This window comes from Cupressus sempervirens, chromosome 5, assembly GCF_028749045.1.
Source record: "Cupressus sempervirens isolate cs-2001-9-10 chromosome 5, ASM2874904v1, whole genome shotgun sequence".
In the NCBI taxonomy this organism is placed as follows: domain Eukaryota; kingdom Viridiplantae; phylum Streptophyta; class Pinopsida; order Cupressales; family Cupressaceae; genus Cupressus; species Cupressus sempervirens.
In genome coordinates, this window is record NC_143122.1 from 205,164,845 (window position 1) to 205,180,584 (window position 15,740).

The window sequence follows — 15,740 nt, forward strand, 5'->3', positions numbered from 1 at the left end:
CATATAACAATTAACATAAAACTGAAATAAATTGCAAACCATAGTAATTAGAATCCTAATTAATAATCTTATGGTAATGTAAAAATTCTAACCAATACCTAATCCTACTTACCCTATACTAACCTAGGCCATAAGCTAAACTACAAAACTGATTATTAAAATGTTCCCATGGCTTAATTAACATGACCTTACACAAAAAGTAACTTACAAAAATTAATTACTAACTAAATCCTAAACAACACATTAAGCAATTGCTAAGTGCCATTGAAGAGACACCGAAAAAGGCTGCATGGATTAAGGTAAGTAGATGCGTGAGGGCCCCACCTAAGACATTGGAGTCTCCAACTTAAGTTTGGAATTAAATTTGTTTACCGCTTTTTTTGTGTGTTTCGATCATGAAGTAGCATGCGTCTGCGTGACACTGGAGAAGAGGGGAGGATGAGTGGGATGTGGACCCCACATGGTCACATCCACCCATTCGGCAACGGCTATCCACGGGCTGGATGCCAGCCTCTCTTATGCAACGGCTATCCATTTTATTAATAACTTGTTACTTTACCTTTCCATATTAATAGTTTGTTACTTCACCTATCTTTATTCATTGCATTGCTCTCATTTCCAACCCTAATTCTTTCATTTCCAACCCTAATTCTTAACCGCTACGTGTGAATCTGCCCATCTATTTCCTGGCATGACCAGTTTATACAGGGATGATGTAGCTCCATGAGTGAGTCTCCCCGTCTCTTCCCGGGAATGGACAGTCGGCTACACACAGCCGCCGAACAGGGGTATGTGTTTCAACTTAACGGGCTCATTGCTGAAGAGCTCAATATTCTCCACGAGTTTACTGCTCTACGGAATAGTTCACTGCATATAGCAGTTTCTCGAGGCAATCTGCGATTTATTAGAAAGCTGCTTGAAAAGGTCAAGACAGATTTGGATGCAGGGCGTGAATTCGTTAGGGCTAAAAAATCAGATGGAAATAGTGCACTTCACCTCGCAGCTTTTTATGGGCATTATGAATTGGTGGAAGAATTCCTCAGTCTGATGGGAGGAGATGAAGAGGCCGGTAATTTTTTGAAGTTTCAAAATGAGGAAGGAAACACCGCTCTTCATGAAGCGGCAAAGGGGGGAAGTTATGAGGTTGTTGAGGCACTACTGAGGCATTCCCGTGATGAAGATGATCTGATTGGATTACCAAATAGTGCGGGTGAAACGTCTCTTTTTGTAGCTTGCCAGAGTGGTCATGAAGATATCGTTGAGAGATTGCTGCGTTCCATGACTCCCAACAGCAATATGAAGAGAGCAGACGGCCAAACACCACTTCATGCCGCGGTCTTGTACAGGCACACAGGTAACTCTGTTCAATCTTACAAAACCAAGTAAAGATGAATAAAAGTGCTCTTCAGTCTTCCTTGCCTTACTTCTTTCAACTTTTATTTTATTTTTGAAATCAAGAATATAATTTTTTATACTCTTATAATAGCTCCCAGATATCGATAGACGAGCATTTGGTTCTTTCACTTCCTATAGCTTTTGTTGTATGTTTCTCTGAAAGTTTATTCCGACCTTCTAATTATAACATATTTTTTTAAAAACGTATTTTTATATATTAGAAATTATTTTTATTTTACTTAGTTGAACTGTAAAATAACTTTGTAAACAGCCCATCTATTACACTTAAATGAAACGAGAAAGTCCAGACAAACTAAAGACAAATCAAATGTAGTTAAAGAAGGTGGATGACTCCTAAGTACAAACAGAAAATTCATTGGGCACATCTTCAATCACTATACATTATCTTATATTCTATTATGCAACACTCCATTACCTTTTAGTTCTAGCCTCTGCATCATTTACAACTACAAGTACCTTCAACCAATAAAATTAAATTTGGTTGATTATCTATGTCCCCTTCACAATACATAGTTTTCAAGATATGTGAAGCCTCCCAATACTTCCAACAACACCTATCGTATGAGTAGTCACATATATTGACAGTGGTTCCTTAAATTGAACATAATGTTATATCATTGAGAATGCATGTGCTGCGTCGGCCCCTACCCATGATTGATGCTCTTTCTTTCTTTTTTCTCTCTTTTGTTTTTCTGAGTCCACCGACGTCAATCTGTGGGATCTCGCACTATATTAAAAACACAATAGAAGAAACTCTACCTAGCCCCCATTCTTCTTATTGATTTTTGTTGATTTTGTTCCATGCTTCATTTTCTTGATATCTCACAGTTAAATCCTGATAGCAATATCAGGATTTGACTTGATGTGGAAATTATCTCCTCCTTATCTATATAGTTACTAACTTTCATACCTGTTTAATTTTGCAAGAAAGATTCAAATAAATAAGCTTTGGTGTCAATTGCCTAGCTTCTTCGCCTTGTTACACATGCTATATGCCTTGTTAAGCTCCCAAATTAGTTTTAGATCTTAAGCTTTCACCTTTACTCATATGGACTTTTCTTTCCTCTTGTTTTGGTACGTTCTGAATTAAAGTTTATTTATTAAGTCGATAGGCTTCTCGTCAGAAGACTTTAGCCGTATTGTTCGGATAATCCAACAGTCTTATGCCCATAAAGATGAGTCTGGTGACGGTAAATGCCGAAATCAGTCATGTCCAAATCATCAGCCTTACGCAGTGTATGATCTCCAGGCAGATCCACGCGGGTAGTAGGGTAGACGAAATGGGTGACATGGTAAACAACAGCTTCAATGGCTGTACAGGCTACTCTACAAGCGTGTCTTCGAATAGGTTCACATCAACCGACCTCAAATCTTATTCATGGCAATCATTTCCATCTGACGACTCGAATTCTGAAGTTTCCTCAAACATCACAATTAAATCTTCTGTACATATATTCATTATCACACGCACAAGGGAACTTGGCGTTGGAACTAGGTCCTCCATGCCCGGGCAAGCCTTTATATTGTTGACCTCAAATCATTTTATCAAAATAATTTTATGATTCTTGAACTAATTATTTATTAAAGTCCTAAAGATGTATCCCAGCCTTTTATCTGCCCTATAAAAGAGGAAACCAGAAAAGAAGTTGCCTTGTGATGCGTCGCTTTATTGCCAATTTGATTTATCATTTTGTTTGTAAAACAAATATTTTTCTGATCATACGATTGTAAAACTATGGTAGAGGTTTTTGATATCTTTTCAGTTATATTTCGAGATTGATGCGGATGAAGGTGTGCAAAGAAACTCTCCAACATCAAAATTTTGCATATTTTATAATAAAATTATATGTTGTAGAAACTAGATTAGATTTGGTGAAAAATGACGAATTATTATTTTTAGATTTTGAAGCTTTAATCAATCCTTTTTACATTATTATTTTAAAATATTATTTATATTTTAAAAATATTAACATATTTTTTATAATTTCGTAATTAATTTCATCAAATAAACTTTATATTATTTATCTTTATTATTCTAAACACAAACGTTCACTATAGAGCTCCAAATCATAATTTATATTACCACTGATTTCCTTTATATTAAATAAAAAACATACATAATTATTATTATATTTAGAAATTGTTGGACATATTCAACAAAATGATTTAAAATTCAATTATTTTAAACATTATTATTATTTTTTTAATTTCTCTTATTTAATAAATAAGTGGAGAAAAATTTAGAGTAATAACATATTTAGAAACACAAATTATCTTCAATTATTTGACAAATTTTAATACTAACAAACAACAAAGTGAAAATTAGCAAGATGGAAATATTTGTTGAACATTGAAACTATGAAGCAAGGAAAATTTCCTTTAGATAATAGACAACTATGAAATAATTGTCTTGCTACATATAATATAGCATTTTCTTTCAATGTACATGAATAAAAAATATTGGTAGATACATATATCATTTTCTATTATAGTTATTTCCTAATTTTCTTAAATCTATTGCTTTCTTTTATTAGATTAAAAACTCATATAGTTTATGTCCCTTCAACTTTCAAGTGCATTAAAATCTACAATTATAAATTATAAATTTGATTATCAATAGGAATGTTGAGTTCTTTCGTGATATATCATGGTATCATATTATGCTATCAATTAACTTCAATCTCAATTAGTTTAACTGAATTCTTAATGATAGTTTAATGAAGTACTCAATAAAAAGTAACACTTATAATTCATATGGTTAAATATCCTTAAGAAGAATCATCAAATAAAAATATGAAATATTTATTGATTGACTTGATTGTTATCTTGATATAATAGTGGAGCTAAGGAAACACTATATTCATTAAACATATTGGATTATAAAAATGAATGTGACCTATGTTATGGTTGACCAAAGTGACTCCTTTCAAAATTAAAAAACCAAATAAAATATATTAAAAAAAATATGTACAAACTATTGGACAAGATTCAAGATCACCAATATGCAATTGAGTAAATGTATGGCAAAATATGTCAAGTGAGAAATATTCTAGATAGCTTATGCTTAACTGGGAAAAATTGGCAAAAATAGGTGGATTTTACTCATTATTGGTTATGGATCATTTTTGTTGGAGAGAGAGAGAGAGAGAGAGAGAGAGAGAGAGAGAGAGAGAGAGAGAGAGAGAGGGGGGGGGGGGGGGCGGGGGGGGTATACATACAAGTCTAGAGGGAGATGGAGATGAGAACATAATGAAGTAGTACATAGAGGGAGAGTGGTGAGGAAGATAGAGGAAAATTGATAAAGATAGGTAAAAGTATAGGCAAAGATAAAGAGATATGGGAATAAAAAAATGAGAGGTGGAGATAGGGAGAGGAAGTGAGGAAGAGGGGAAGAGGAAGAGTTAAAATGATATAGTAAGATGAAGAGAAGGAGGTAAAGATGAAGAAGTAGAGCTAATTTTGAATTATTGATTTGAAAAAGTCTAGGTTGTTAGTGTTCACTCCTAAATTAACAACTTTTGAATAACCCAATGATAGGAACAAATACATCTAGGGGTAGCTAATTTCCATGTTCAACATATCTACTTAGACACTAGGGCCAAGTATAAGGCACACTCTTTCTTCTACTTTAGGCTATGTAAGACCTAGGCAAGTAGAACTCATATGCATTTATATGGTACCAGTAGCTAAAACATACATTTGAATCTGTACAAAACGGATAAAACCCTTATTTCTCCTATACTTATGCAATGACAAAGGCATGCATTAGAAAATTACAAAACCTATGAAATCCAGAAGCTTAGTGAGGGCATCCTTTCAGCTCCAAAACAAAAAGGGAAAAGGATAATTAATATCCAGATATCCTTCTCATGAAATCTTCAACCCTGTCAAATATATCAAGCATTTACTTAGCTCTTTGTTCTGATAGAAAAGCATATTGAGACATACAACTTTAAGGAGTTGCAAACGAGTTTAAGCCCTTTGTTCCTAAATCAAAAAACATTGCACATAACAAAGATAGGAGAGGAGAATTAGAATGAGACTAAAGAGTTTGTTGTTCCTTGTATTCATTTCTTTGAAACAATACATTCAAGATGCATGTAAATTACTCATAAAAAATTGAATAGATCATAACTATACATAAAACTCCATTAAATGTTGTTCATATACAAGAGAGAAATGCTAAGGAAAAATGGTGGTGTCATAGCCAGAGCTCTGCTCAATAGTCTAGAACATACAACATCCAAACCTAGAGAATGAGAGAAGAAAGAAAGATATAGAAGAAGAGGGGAAATCCCATATCTGATTTGGAATCAACATTTGTCTACTTGAATCTTAGATAATTGATGTTATAAAGCCTCTTCCTTCTCTCTAGAACTAAAAAAATGGATCAAATACTATCATTGCTTTCAACAAACTGAAAATATCTTTCAATAGAGATGAGAAAATTCCTTTTCTGATAGAACATCAGATCTGGAATAAAATGATGCTAAAATTCTTAGCCAACTAATTTAGAAGCAAAATATCACTACTACTAATGTCCTCTCCAAATCTGGTAGCTACCCACTTCATTGTTAGACCATAAATTAAAAGTGAATTGCCCAGGCCAGATTGTTTCTAAAATATAAGCACCTCAAACAAAACCTAGTATAATTGTTACCAATGGCCTCCTATGCACAAAAAAATGCAAAATTTTGAAAGTTCATTTCGAGACCTTTCTATCGATATATGATAGTCATACTTTGGCCACCAGGACATGCCTAGGGTGACCAAAAGAACTCCATGTTTAGAATGATTCTCAGTACTGATTTATGCAAATATTTTCCATTTATGCTAAAGTCAAAATTTTAGAACATAACTAGTTTGATTTAAAATTATATGCATGCTCAAACCTTGAAATTTTCAACTTTTCCTCCCTTTTTAGTTCAAGTCAAACTTGGTTGACCACCCATTTGACATGTGTCATGATATGATTGGTCCATGATTACATAATCATCTATCTAGTGAACATCCCCACTAAGCCCTCACCAAATCAATGCCATGTGTCACCATCTACTTAGTCTGCTAACTGCTCACCAACTTTTGACATGCTGCCACATGTCATCTTCTCATTGGTTGTCACATTTTCACTTTAGCTAATGTTTGAGCAACTTTATTTTGCGACATTGTGAGAACCATCAATTTATACCATGTGGCATGGTTTGGTGTGCCAGTCTACATATTGCCACATCATCATCTCTACCACATGTCACACTGTCATATTTTGACATGCAGAGTTAGCAATTGCCATGTATTTTGTGAGAATGCAACATCACACCACATGTCTCTCTTGCCATGTCACCATGCCTTGTTTTGTATGCCACATCATTGGTGCCATGTCATGACCTTGCCACATGTCACCTTATTGCATGCTGAGTCAACATATGCCACCTATTTTGTTACAATGTGACAATGAATAATAGCTTGCCACATGTGAGTCCTGCCACATCAACACCTCAAAATCTGTGTTAGGCCCAGGAATGATTGCCACATGCTACTCTACCATTTTTCCACCTAGTGCCACATGTCAATATCTAGTTGGTTGCTTAGCTACCACTTATCACACTGTAATTAATCCTCCTATCACCACATCATCATCTTGTTAGTGCCACGTTGGATTAAAATTTACTTTGTCATTCTCAAATCGACCTCCATTAGCCCCACCAGTGTTCTTCACTTTGTCTATAAGGGAAAGCCTTAAAATATTTCTATCTAAAATGTTGTAGTACTTAAAAGGTAAAAAGGAATCTAGCACTATCAATGTGGGATAAAATATAACACTCTCTCCACAAAGAAAACTTATGCATGACTTTCAGATCGATGATACCTCTGTTATATTTGAAAGAAAACATTCCAATGGTGTGACAATGCTTTCACAAGCCTCATTAGATGAACACAGCTTCCAACTTATGAACTGAGATATATGTTCCTAGCACCAACACTCTGATTTATGAGTGATAGGTATGTGGATCAAGACCTCTCTTTACACGAATCCCTCGTGAATTCTTTAGGTGGTCAAAACTAATTACTCTTTAAGTTTAGCCAATCTACAACCATTTTATTACATGATCATGGAAAAAATGGTCAATGAATCAACATATTGTAAATGTTAAGCCCTGACCATTTATTAAGAAAGATAAATGTATTTGTAATGAATAGATATTAGCACAAAATAGGATTCCATATTCTTTCCTTTCAGACATAGCGCTATCTATCCATGTGTTTCTTGCTAGTAAATATTTGGAGTTATAAAAAAAAAAATCTCTTATTTAATAAATAAGTGGAAAGAGATTTAGAGTAATAACATATTTAGAAACACAAATTATCTATAATTATTTGAAATTTTTTAACACTAACAAACAACAAAGTGAAAATTAGCAAGATGGAAATATTTGTTGAATATTGAAACTATGAAGCAAGGAAAATTCCCTTTAGATAATAGACAACTATGATAAAATTGTCTTGCTACATATAATATAGCTTTTTCTTTCAGTGTAAATGAATCAAAAATATTGGTAGATATATAAATTATTTTTTTATAATAGTTATTTCCTTATTTTCTTAAATTTATTGCGTTCCTTTATTAGATTAAAAAATCATATAATTTATGTCCCTTCAACTTTCAAGTGCATTAAAATCTACAATAAAAAATTATAAATTTGATGATCAATAGAAATTTTGAGTTCTTTTGTGATATATCATAGTATCATATTATACTATCAATTAACTTCAATCTCAATTAGTTTAACTAAATTCTTAATGATAGTTTAATGACGTACCCAATAGAAAGTAACACTGATAATTCATATGGTTAAATATCCTTAAGAAGAATCATATAATAAAGATATGAAATATTTATTGATTGACTAGATTGTTATCTTGATATAATAGTGTAGCTAGGGAAACACCATATTCATTCAACATATTTGATTATTAAAATGAATGCGACCTATGTTATGGTTGACCAAAATGACTCCTTTCAAAATTACAAATCAAATCAAATATATTTAAAAATATATATGTAAAAACTATTGAAGAAGATTCAAGGTCACCAATGTGCAATTAGAGTAAATGTATGGCAAAATAGGTTGAGTGAGAAATATTCTAGATGGCCTATGCTTAATTGGAAAAAACTAGCAAAAATAGGTGGATGTTACTCATTATTTAGAGAGAGAGAGAGAGAGAGAGAGAGAGAGAGAGAGGGGGGGGGGGGGGGGGGGGGCGGCGGGGAGGGAGGGAGGTGTAAACATATAAGTCTGGAGGGAGATAAAGATGAAAACATAATGAAGTAGTATATAGAGGTGGAGTGGTGAGGAAGATAGAGGAAAATTGATAAAGAGAGGTAATAGAATAGGTTAGGGTATAATTTAGTGGCTAATATTTGTAAATTGGCTAATTTTAGAATTTTTTGGCTAGTAATTTGGCTAATAATTTAAGATTTGATACAACCTAAATCGCCATAGTTTTATAAAATTCAGTTATAGAGTATTTAAAATCACTCAATAATTTATTTTATTAAAAAATTTAAATTCAAATATTTGCGACAATATTCATTACACGAATACATTTGAGTGACCTAAATATAATATATTATTGGAGAAATTAATTTGAACTGACCAATAATTATCATAATTATTAGTTACTTTAGGTATATATCACCAATATTTATTTTTCACTATTGATTTAAAGTATATGTAATGATTCTCATAATATTCCACAAGGTAAAAAAATGTTCAATTTTGATTTGTAATATTACATGGGGATTAATGAACTTCCTATTATTATTGAGATTCATCAATATTTTATACAAAAAAAATTATGATTCAAAAATAATCGCCAATATTAATCATATTTAGAATAAAAAATTGAGAGATTCGCCAATAGAAATAATTTCATTTTTCCAAAATAATGAAAGATTCACCAATATTTGATTTCTTTATTTGGAGGTGGCTTTCTTAAAGTTAACCCTGGAATAGGTAAAGATAGAGAGATATGGGAATTAAAAAATGAGAGGTGTAGATAAGGAGAGGAAGAGAGGAAGATGAAGAGTTAAAATGATATAGCAAGATGAAGAGAAGGAAGTACAGATGATGAAGTCGAGCTAATTTTGAATTATTGATTTGACAAAGTCTAAGTTGTTATTGTTGGCTCCTAAATTAACAACTTTTGAATAACCTGATGAGAGTAAAAAATACATCTAGGGGTAGCTAATTTCCATGTTCAACATATATACTTAGACACCATGGCCAAGGATAAGGAAAAAACCTTCTTCTACTTCAGTCTTTGCAAGACCGAGGCAAGTAGACCTTATATTCATTTATATGGTACCAGTACCTAAAACATACATCTGAATCTATACAAAGTAGATAAAATGCTAATTTCTCATATACTTATGCAATGACAAAGGCATGCATTAGCAAATTGCAAAATCTATGAAATCCACAAGCTTAGTGAGGGTATCCTTTCAGCTCCTAAATAGAAAGGGAAAAGGATAGTTGATTAAAGATTGATATCAGCAAAACCCATATATGCAACAACAAGAACATGTTGATCCTATGGCTAACCAGTGTCTTATCTATTGGGCAATTCCACAAATCACAAATATAAAACCATGATATCAGTGACATATCTCATACATCAATGTATCAGATCTATTCTTGCACTTTGTGAATCAGACATCAGTGTTCATAAAAGCCCTCATACTTACTAGATATCCTTCTCATGGAACATGCAACCTATCAAATATATCAAGAATTTACTTAGCTCTTTATTCCAATAGAAAATTATATTGAGACATACAACTTTAAGGAGCTGCAAATAGGTTTAAACCCTTTCTTCTTAAATCACAAAACATTGCACATAACAGATAGAGGAGATGAGAATTAGAATGAAACTAAAGAGTTTGTTGTTCTTTGTATTCGTTTCTCTGAAATAATACATTCAAGATGCATGTAAATAACTCATAAAACAACTAAATAGATCATAATTGTACATAAAAATCCATCAAATTTTGTTCATATATAAGAGAGAAATGTTGAGTAAAAATGGTGGTGTCACAACCAAAGCTCTGCTCAATAGTCTAGAACATACAACATACAATCCTAGAGAATGAGAGAAGAAAGAAAGATATAGAAGAGGGGAAATCCTAGATCTAATATGGAATTGACACTCATCCACTTGAACCTTCCACCATTGATGATGCAAAGCCTCTTTCTTCTCTCTAGAATTGAAAAATAGATCAAATCCCATCGTTGCTTTCAACAAACTGAAAATATCTTTCAACAAAGATGAGAAAAGACCATTTATGATAGAACATCAAATCTAGAATAAAATGATTACAAAATCCTTGGCCAATTAATTTGGAAGCAAAATATCACTTCTACTAAGGTCCTCTCCAAATTTGGTAGCTAACCACTTCGTCTTTATACCACAAATTGAAAGTGAACTGCCCATACTAGAATGCTGCTAAAATTTGAGTACCTCAGACAAAACCTTGTAGAATTGTTACCAATGGCCTCCTGTGCAAAAAAAATGCAAAAACTACAAGGTTCATTCTAAGACCTTTTCGTTGGTATATGATAGTCATACTTTGACCTCTAGGACATGTATAGGGAGAACAGAAAAACTCCATGTTTAAAATGGTTCTTAGTCCTAATTTATACAAATATTTTCTATTTATGCTAAAGTCAAAGTTTTAGAACACAACTAGTCTGATTTAAAATTATATGCACGCTCAAACCTAGAAAATGAATAAAAAAAAATTGTTTCCTAAATTTTTCAACTTTCCCTCCCTTTTTAGTTTGGGTCAAACTTGGTTGACCACCCATTTGACATGTGTCATGATATGATTGGTCCATGCTTACACAGTCACCTATCTAGTTAGCGTCCTCACTAAGCTCTCACCACATCATTAGCATGTGTCGCCATCTGATTCATCTACTGACTGCTCACTAACTTTTGACACACTACCACATGTCATCTTCTCATTGGTCATTGCATTTTCACTTTAGCTAACATTCAAGCATCCTTATTTTGCAACATTGTGAGAACCATGAATTTTTTCCAAGTGGCACGATCTGGTGCGTCAATCTACATGTTACCACGTCATCATCTTTGCCACATGTTGTGCTATCATATTTTTGCATGTAGAGTCAACAACTACGATGTATTTTATGAGAATGTGACATCACACCACATGTCTTTCTTGCCATGTCACCATGCCTCATTGTCCTTGCCACATCACAAGTGCCACATCATGACCTTGCCACATGTCATCGTCACATTTTTGCATGTTGATGTTAGGAACCTGTGTGTTCCTTCTGTTTATTTTGTTAGAGTAGTGTTGTTGGACGCATATGCTTTGTAAGTCGTCCCGTGAGTATATTTTATTATCCCACATGCATAGGTAGTATTACTTTTCTAGATCGTACCCAGTATATAAGAATAGGTTGAGGCCCTTGATGGGCACGGACGAATTTATTGTATTGAGCTTGCTCAAAGGAGGTTACCCCCTCGAAGTGGCCTGCGATCAGTAGATTCATTCTGAGTTCTGCTATCACTTTGTATTCTGTTATTTCGAGCATTCTCACGATATTGCTATAAGGAGGTTCTTCACATCTGGTATCAGAGCACTCTCTTGGGCTCGCTGGGTGGAAATTACATCAAATTTTTTTTTCTGTTGTGGCCTTCAGGTTCCTCTCACTTCTAATATCTCTTGTTATTGCAATAACTCTTTTCAGTTGTTCTGTCTGTGAGTGAATTTTTTTAAGTCGACTGTTCAAAAAAAAAAAAACAAAGAGTAAAAATTTTTCTATTTTTTAGTCGTAGCTTCCTTGTTTGCCTTCTGTTTCTGCTCATACTTCCGCAGAACGTCTGCAATATCATTTCGCATACTTCCTTCCTTGGCGACCCAACCCCAAATTTTACATATCAAAGCCCTAAATTCCTCATTTATCTAATTTTAGGGTTTGCCCTATCTTTTTCACCTCTCATCCAATCGCCACCAAACTGAGCCACAAGATTCAATTCCTCATTTTGCTCCCTTATCCCTCTTGGACTGTTCGCCTCATTTTGCCTCCCTACCCTTGAAACCCTCATTTTTCTTTTTCCCTTGTCCCCAGATAGTCTCCCACCACCCGTCGAACACCCATTTCCTATATGAGTTTTCCCCAAATCCAAGTTTGCCGTAACTAAAAAAGTTTTTGTTTCTCATCTTCTACCCATTCCAAAAAAAAAAAAAAAAAAAAAAAAAACCTTGTTTTATGGTTGTTATGCGTGCAGGAGCAAAAATCATGGAAGAGGAAATTGCATCCCTCAAAACCAAACTTCAAGATCTGGATGACAAAATTCTGGGTCTTAACTTTCAGCAGTCAGCCCTGAGCCGAAACCATTCAGGAGATACTGGGTCCTCTTCTGGCAATTTCCGTGGACCAAAGCTTGATTTTCCACGCTTCGATGGTTCTGATCCGACTGGATGGATCTATAGGGCAGAGCAGTATTTCAGCTTGCATAATACTTTGGATAACCACAAAGTCCCCCTTGCATCTTTTCATTTGGAACATGAAGCTCTTCAATGGTTCCGTTGGTACATCAAGGCTAATGTAGGCCCAACGTGGAGAGAATTGTGCACCCTCATTTTGGAGCGCTTTGGCCCTAGTTCCTTTGATGATTTCACAGGAGCACTCACTAAACTACGTCAAACAGGCACTGTAAGAGAATACCAGACAGAGTTTGAAAAATTAGCTAATCACACAGAGGGCTTGTCTGATGAATTCTTCCGTAGTTGTTTTGTCAGTGGTCTGAAGGATGCACTTCGCTCAGAAGTCAAAATGTTTCGACCTACTACAATGATGGAAGCCCTTGGGTTGGCTAAGTTAGCGGAAGACAAGATTAGTGCTCTACAACGCTCCAGATCTAATTTTGTTCCATTCAAAAATACAGGTTCTCACAGCCCTCCAGTCATACCAGCTCCCAGAACTACTCCGATCAAGCACTTGTCTGAAACAGAGATGCGAGTCAGGCGAGACAAAGGGCTTTGTTATAATTGTGATGAGAAATGGTCTCGGGGCCATAGATGTGTTCAGCAAAAGCTCTATCTCTTGGATGTGGATTCTCCACCGGAACTGGAAGAATATGTAGATGCTCAGGAAACAGTGGATGCTGAGGTTGAGCCTCACCAGCCTGAACCTCCTTCACCAGAAGCTCCACCAGAGATATCTGTCCATGCTTTGGCAGGAGTCACTACTCCACAAACCATGCGGGTCCAGGGTTTCTTCAAGAAGATCCCTCTTACTATACTCATTGATTCTGGTAGCACTCATAACTTCATTGATGCACGAATAGCCAAACAGGCTGATTGCTTTATCCATCCCTGCTCTAGCTTTGAAGTCATGATTGCCAATGGGGGCACTTTACCTTGTAAAGGGAAATGTCGCAATGTGCGTCTCTCTATTGGAGATTATAACATGCGCTCTGACATGTTTGCCTTACCCTTAGGTGGCTGTGATGTGGTTTTGGGTGCCCAATGGTTACGCACTCTTGGCCCCATTCTCTGGGATTTTGTTGAACTTTGGATGCAGTTTTCAGCCGAGGGGCACCAACACACTTTGAAAGGCTTACAACCAGGGTCTCTCAGCATCATCAGTTCACACCATATGGAAAAACTTCTTAAGAAGAATTCACATGGTGTCATCGCTCAGCTCCATTCCATTCAAATGCAGCCATCAGCAGTCTCTAGCACTCCTGCCTATCTCCAACACATTTTGGACAAGTATTCTGGTATATTTGCTAAACCTGTGGGATTACCTCCTTCTCGTCCAGAGGACCACCGTATTCAGCTCCTTCCTGGTAGTGTTCCGCCCAACATCAGGCCCTACCGCTACCCATTTCATCAGAAGACCGAAATCGAGATACTTGTCCGTGACTTACTGAAGCAAGGAATTATTCGCCCTAGTACCAGTTCCTTTTCTTCTCCAGTTCTGCTTGTTCGCAAAAAAGATGGGTCATGGTGACTCTGCATTGATTTCCGAGCACTTAATCATCTCACTATAAAGGACAAGTTTCCCATTCCAGTTGTTGATGAACTTCTTGATGAACTTCATGGGGCTCATTTTTTCTCCAAGTTAGATCTTCGTTCTGGGTATCATCAAATTCGGGTTAATGAGGAGGATATACCTAAAACTGCCTTCCGCACACATGATGGTCACTATGAATTTTTAGTCATGCCCTTTGGCCTCACGAATGCTCCTTCAACATTTCAGGCAGTGATGAATAACATATTTCGACCATACCTCCGGAAATTCATTCTGGTCTTCTTTGATGATATCCTCATATATAGCAAAACTTGGGCTGAGCATCTCCATCATCTGGAGCTTGTCTTGCAACTTCTCTCTGATCATCAACTCTGTGCAAAACTATCTAAATGTGTGTTTGGCCAGGAGGAAGTGGAGTATCTCAGGCATATTGTTGCACACCATGGAGTGCGGGTTGATCCTACAAAAATAGATGCCATGAAAACTTGGCCGCATCCTAAAACTCTCAAGAGCCTTCGGGGTTTTTTGGGGTTGACTGGCTACTACCACAAGTTTGTCAAAGATTACGGGAAAATTGCAGCACCATTGACAGCTCTGTTAAAAAAGGATGCCTTCTCCTGGACCCCTGTTGCTGAGACTGCATTTGAACAACTGAAACAGGCTATGTGCAGTACACCTGTTCTCGCGATGCCAGATTTTTCCAAACCCTTCACTATTGAGAGTGATGCTTGCGGCAATGGATTGGGTGCTGTTCTCCTGCAAGATGACCATCCTATTGCGTTCACTAGCAAAGCCCTCTCTGGTAAGAATCTAGCCCTCTCTACTTATGAAAAAGAAATGATGGCTATTTTGCATGCTGTACAGAAGTGGCGACCATACCTCTTAGGGAGTCATTTTTGCATCAGAACCGATCACCAAAGTCTGAAATACTTCCTGGAACAATGGGTATCCTCTCCTACACAACAGAAATGGGTTAGCAAACTCATGGGGTATGATTATGAGATCACCTACAAGAAGGGTAAGGAGAATATTGTGGCAGATGCTCTTTCTCGCACATTTGATAATCAAGCTTCCCTTTTCGCTATTTCTATGCCCATTCCCAATTGGTTAGCGTCTGTTCAGCAGGGCTATGACAGTGACTCTTCTTTATCTCAAATCATCTACCAGCTAGCCAATAATCCTTCTGCTATACCACATTACTCTTGGGATGGTGCTTCTCTTCGATACAAGGGTCGGCTCGTGCTTCCTCAGAAC

General features: G+C 35.7%; 1 protein-coding gene across 2 annotated transcripts in view; it reads left to right on the forward strand.

The window, feature by feature from the left end:
• Positions 1 to 616: 616 nt before the first annotated feature.
• LOC149555132 (uncharacterized) overlaps positions 617 to 15,740 on the forward strand; it is a 32,871-nt gene continuing 17,747 nt past the window's right edge. For both annotated transcript variants that reach the window (XM_089833589.1, XM_089833588.1), the window contains exon 1: positions 617 to 1,354. In XM_089833589.1, the coding sequence (XP_089689715.1) occupies positions 724 to 1,354 (631 nt within the window). In that variant the 5' untranslated portion in view covers positions 617 to 723. The remainder of the gene's footprint in view (positions 1,355 to 15,740) is intronic.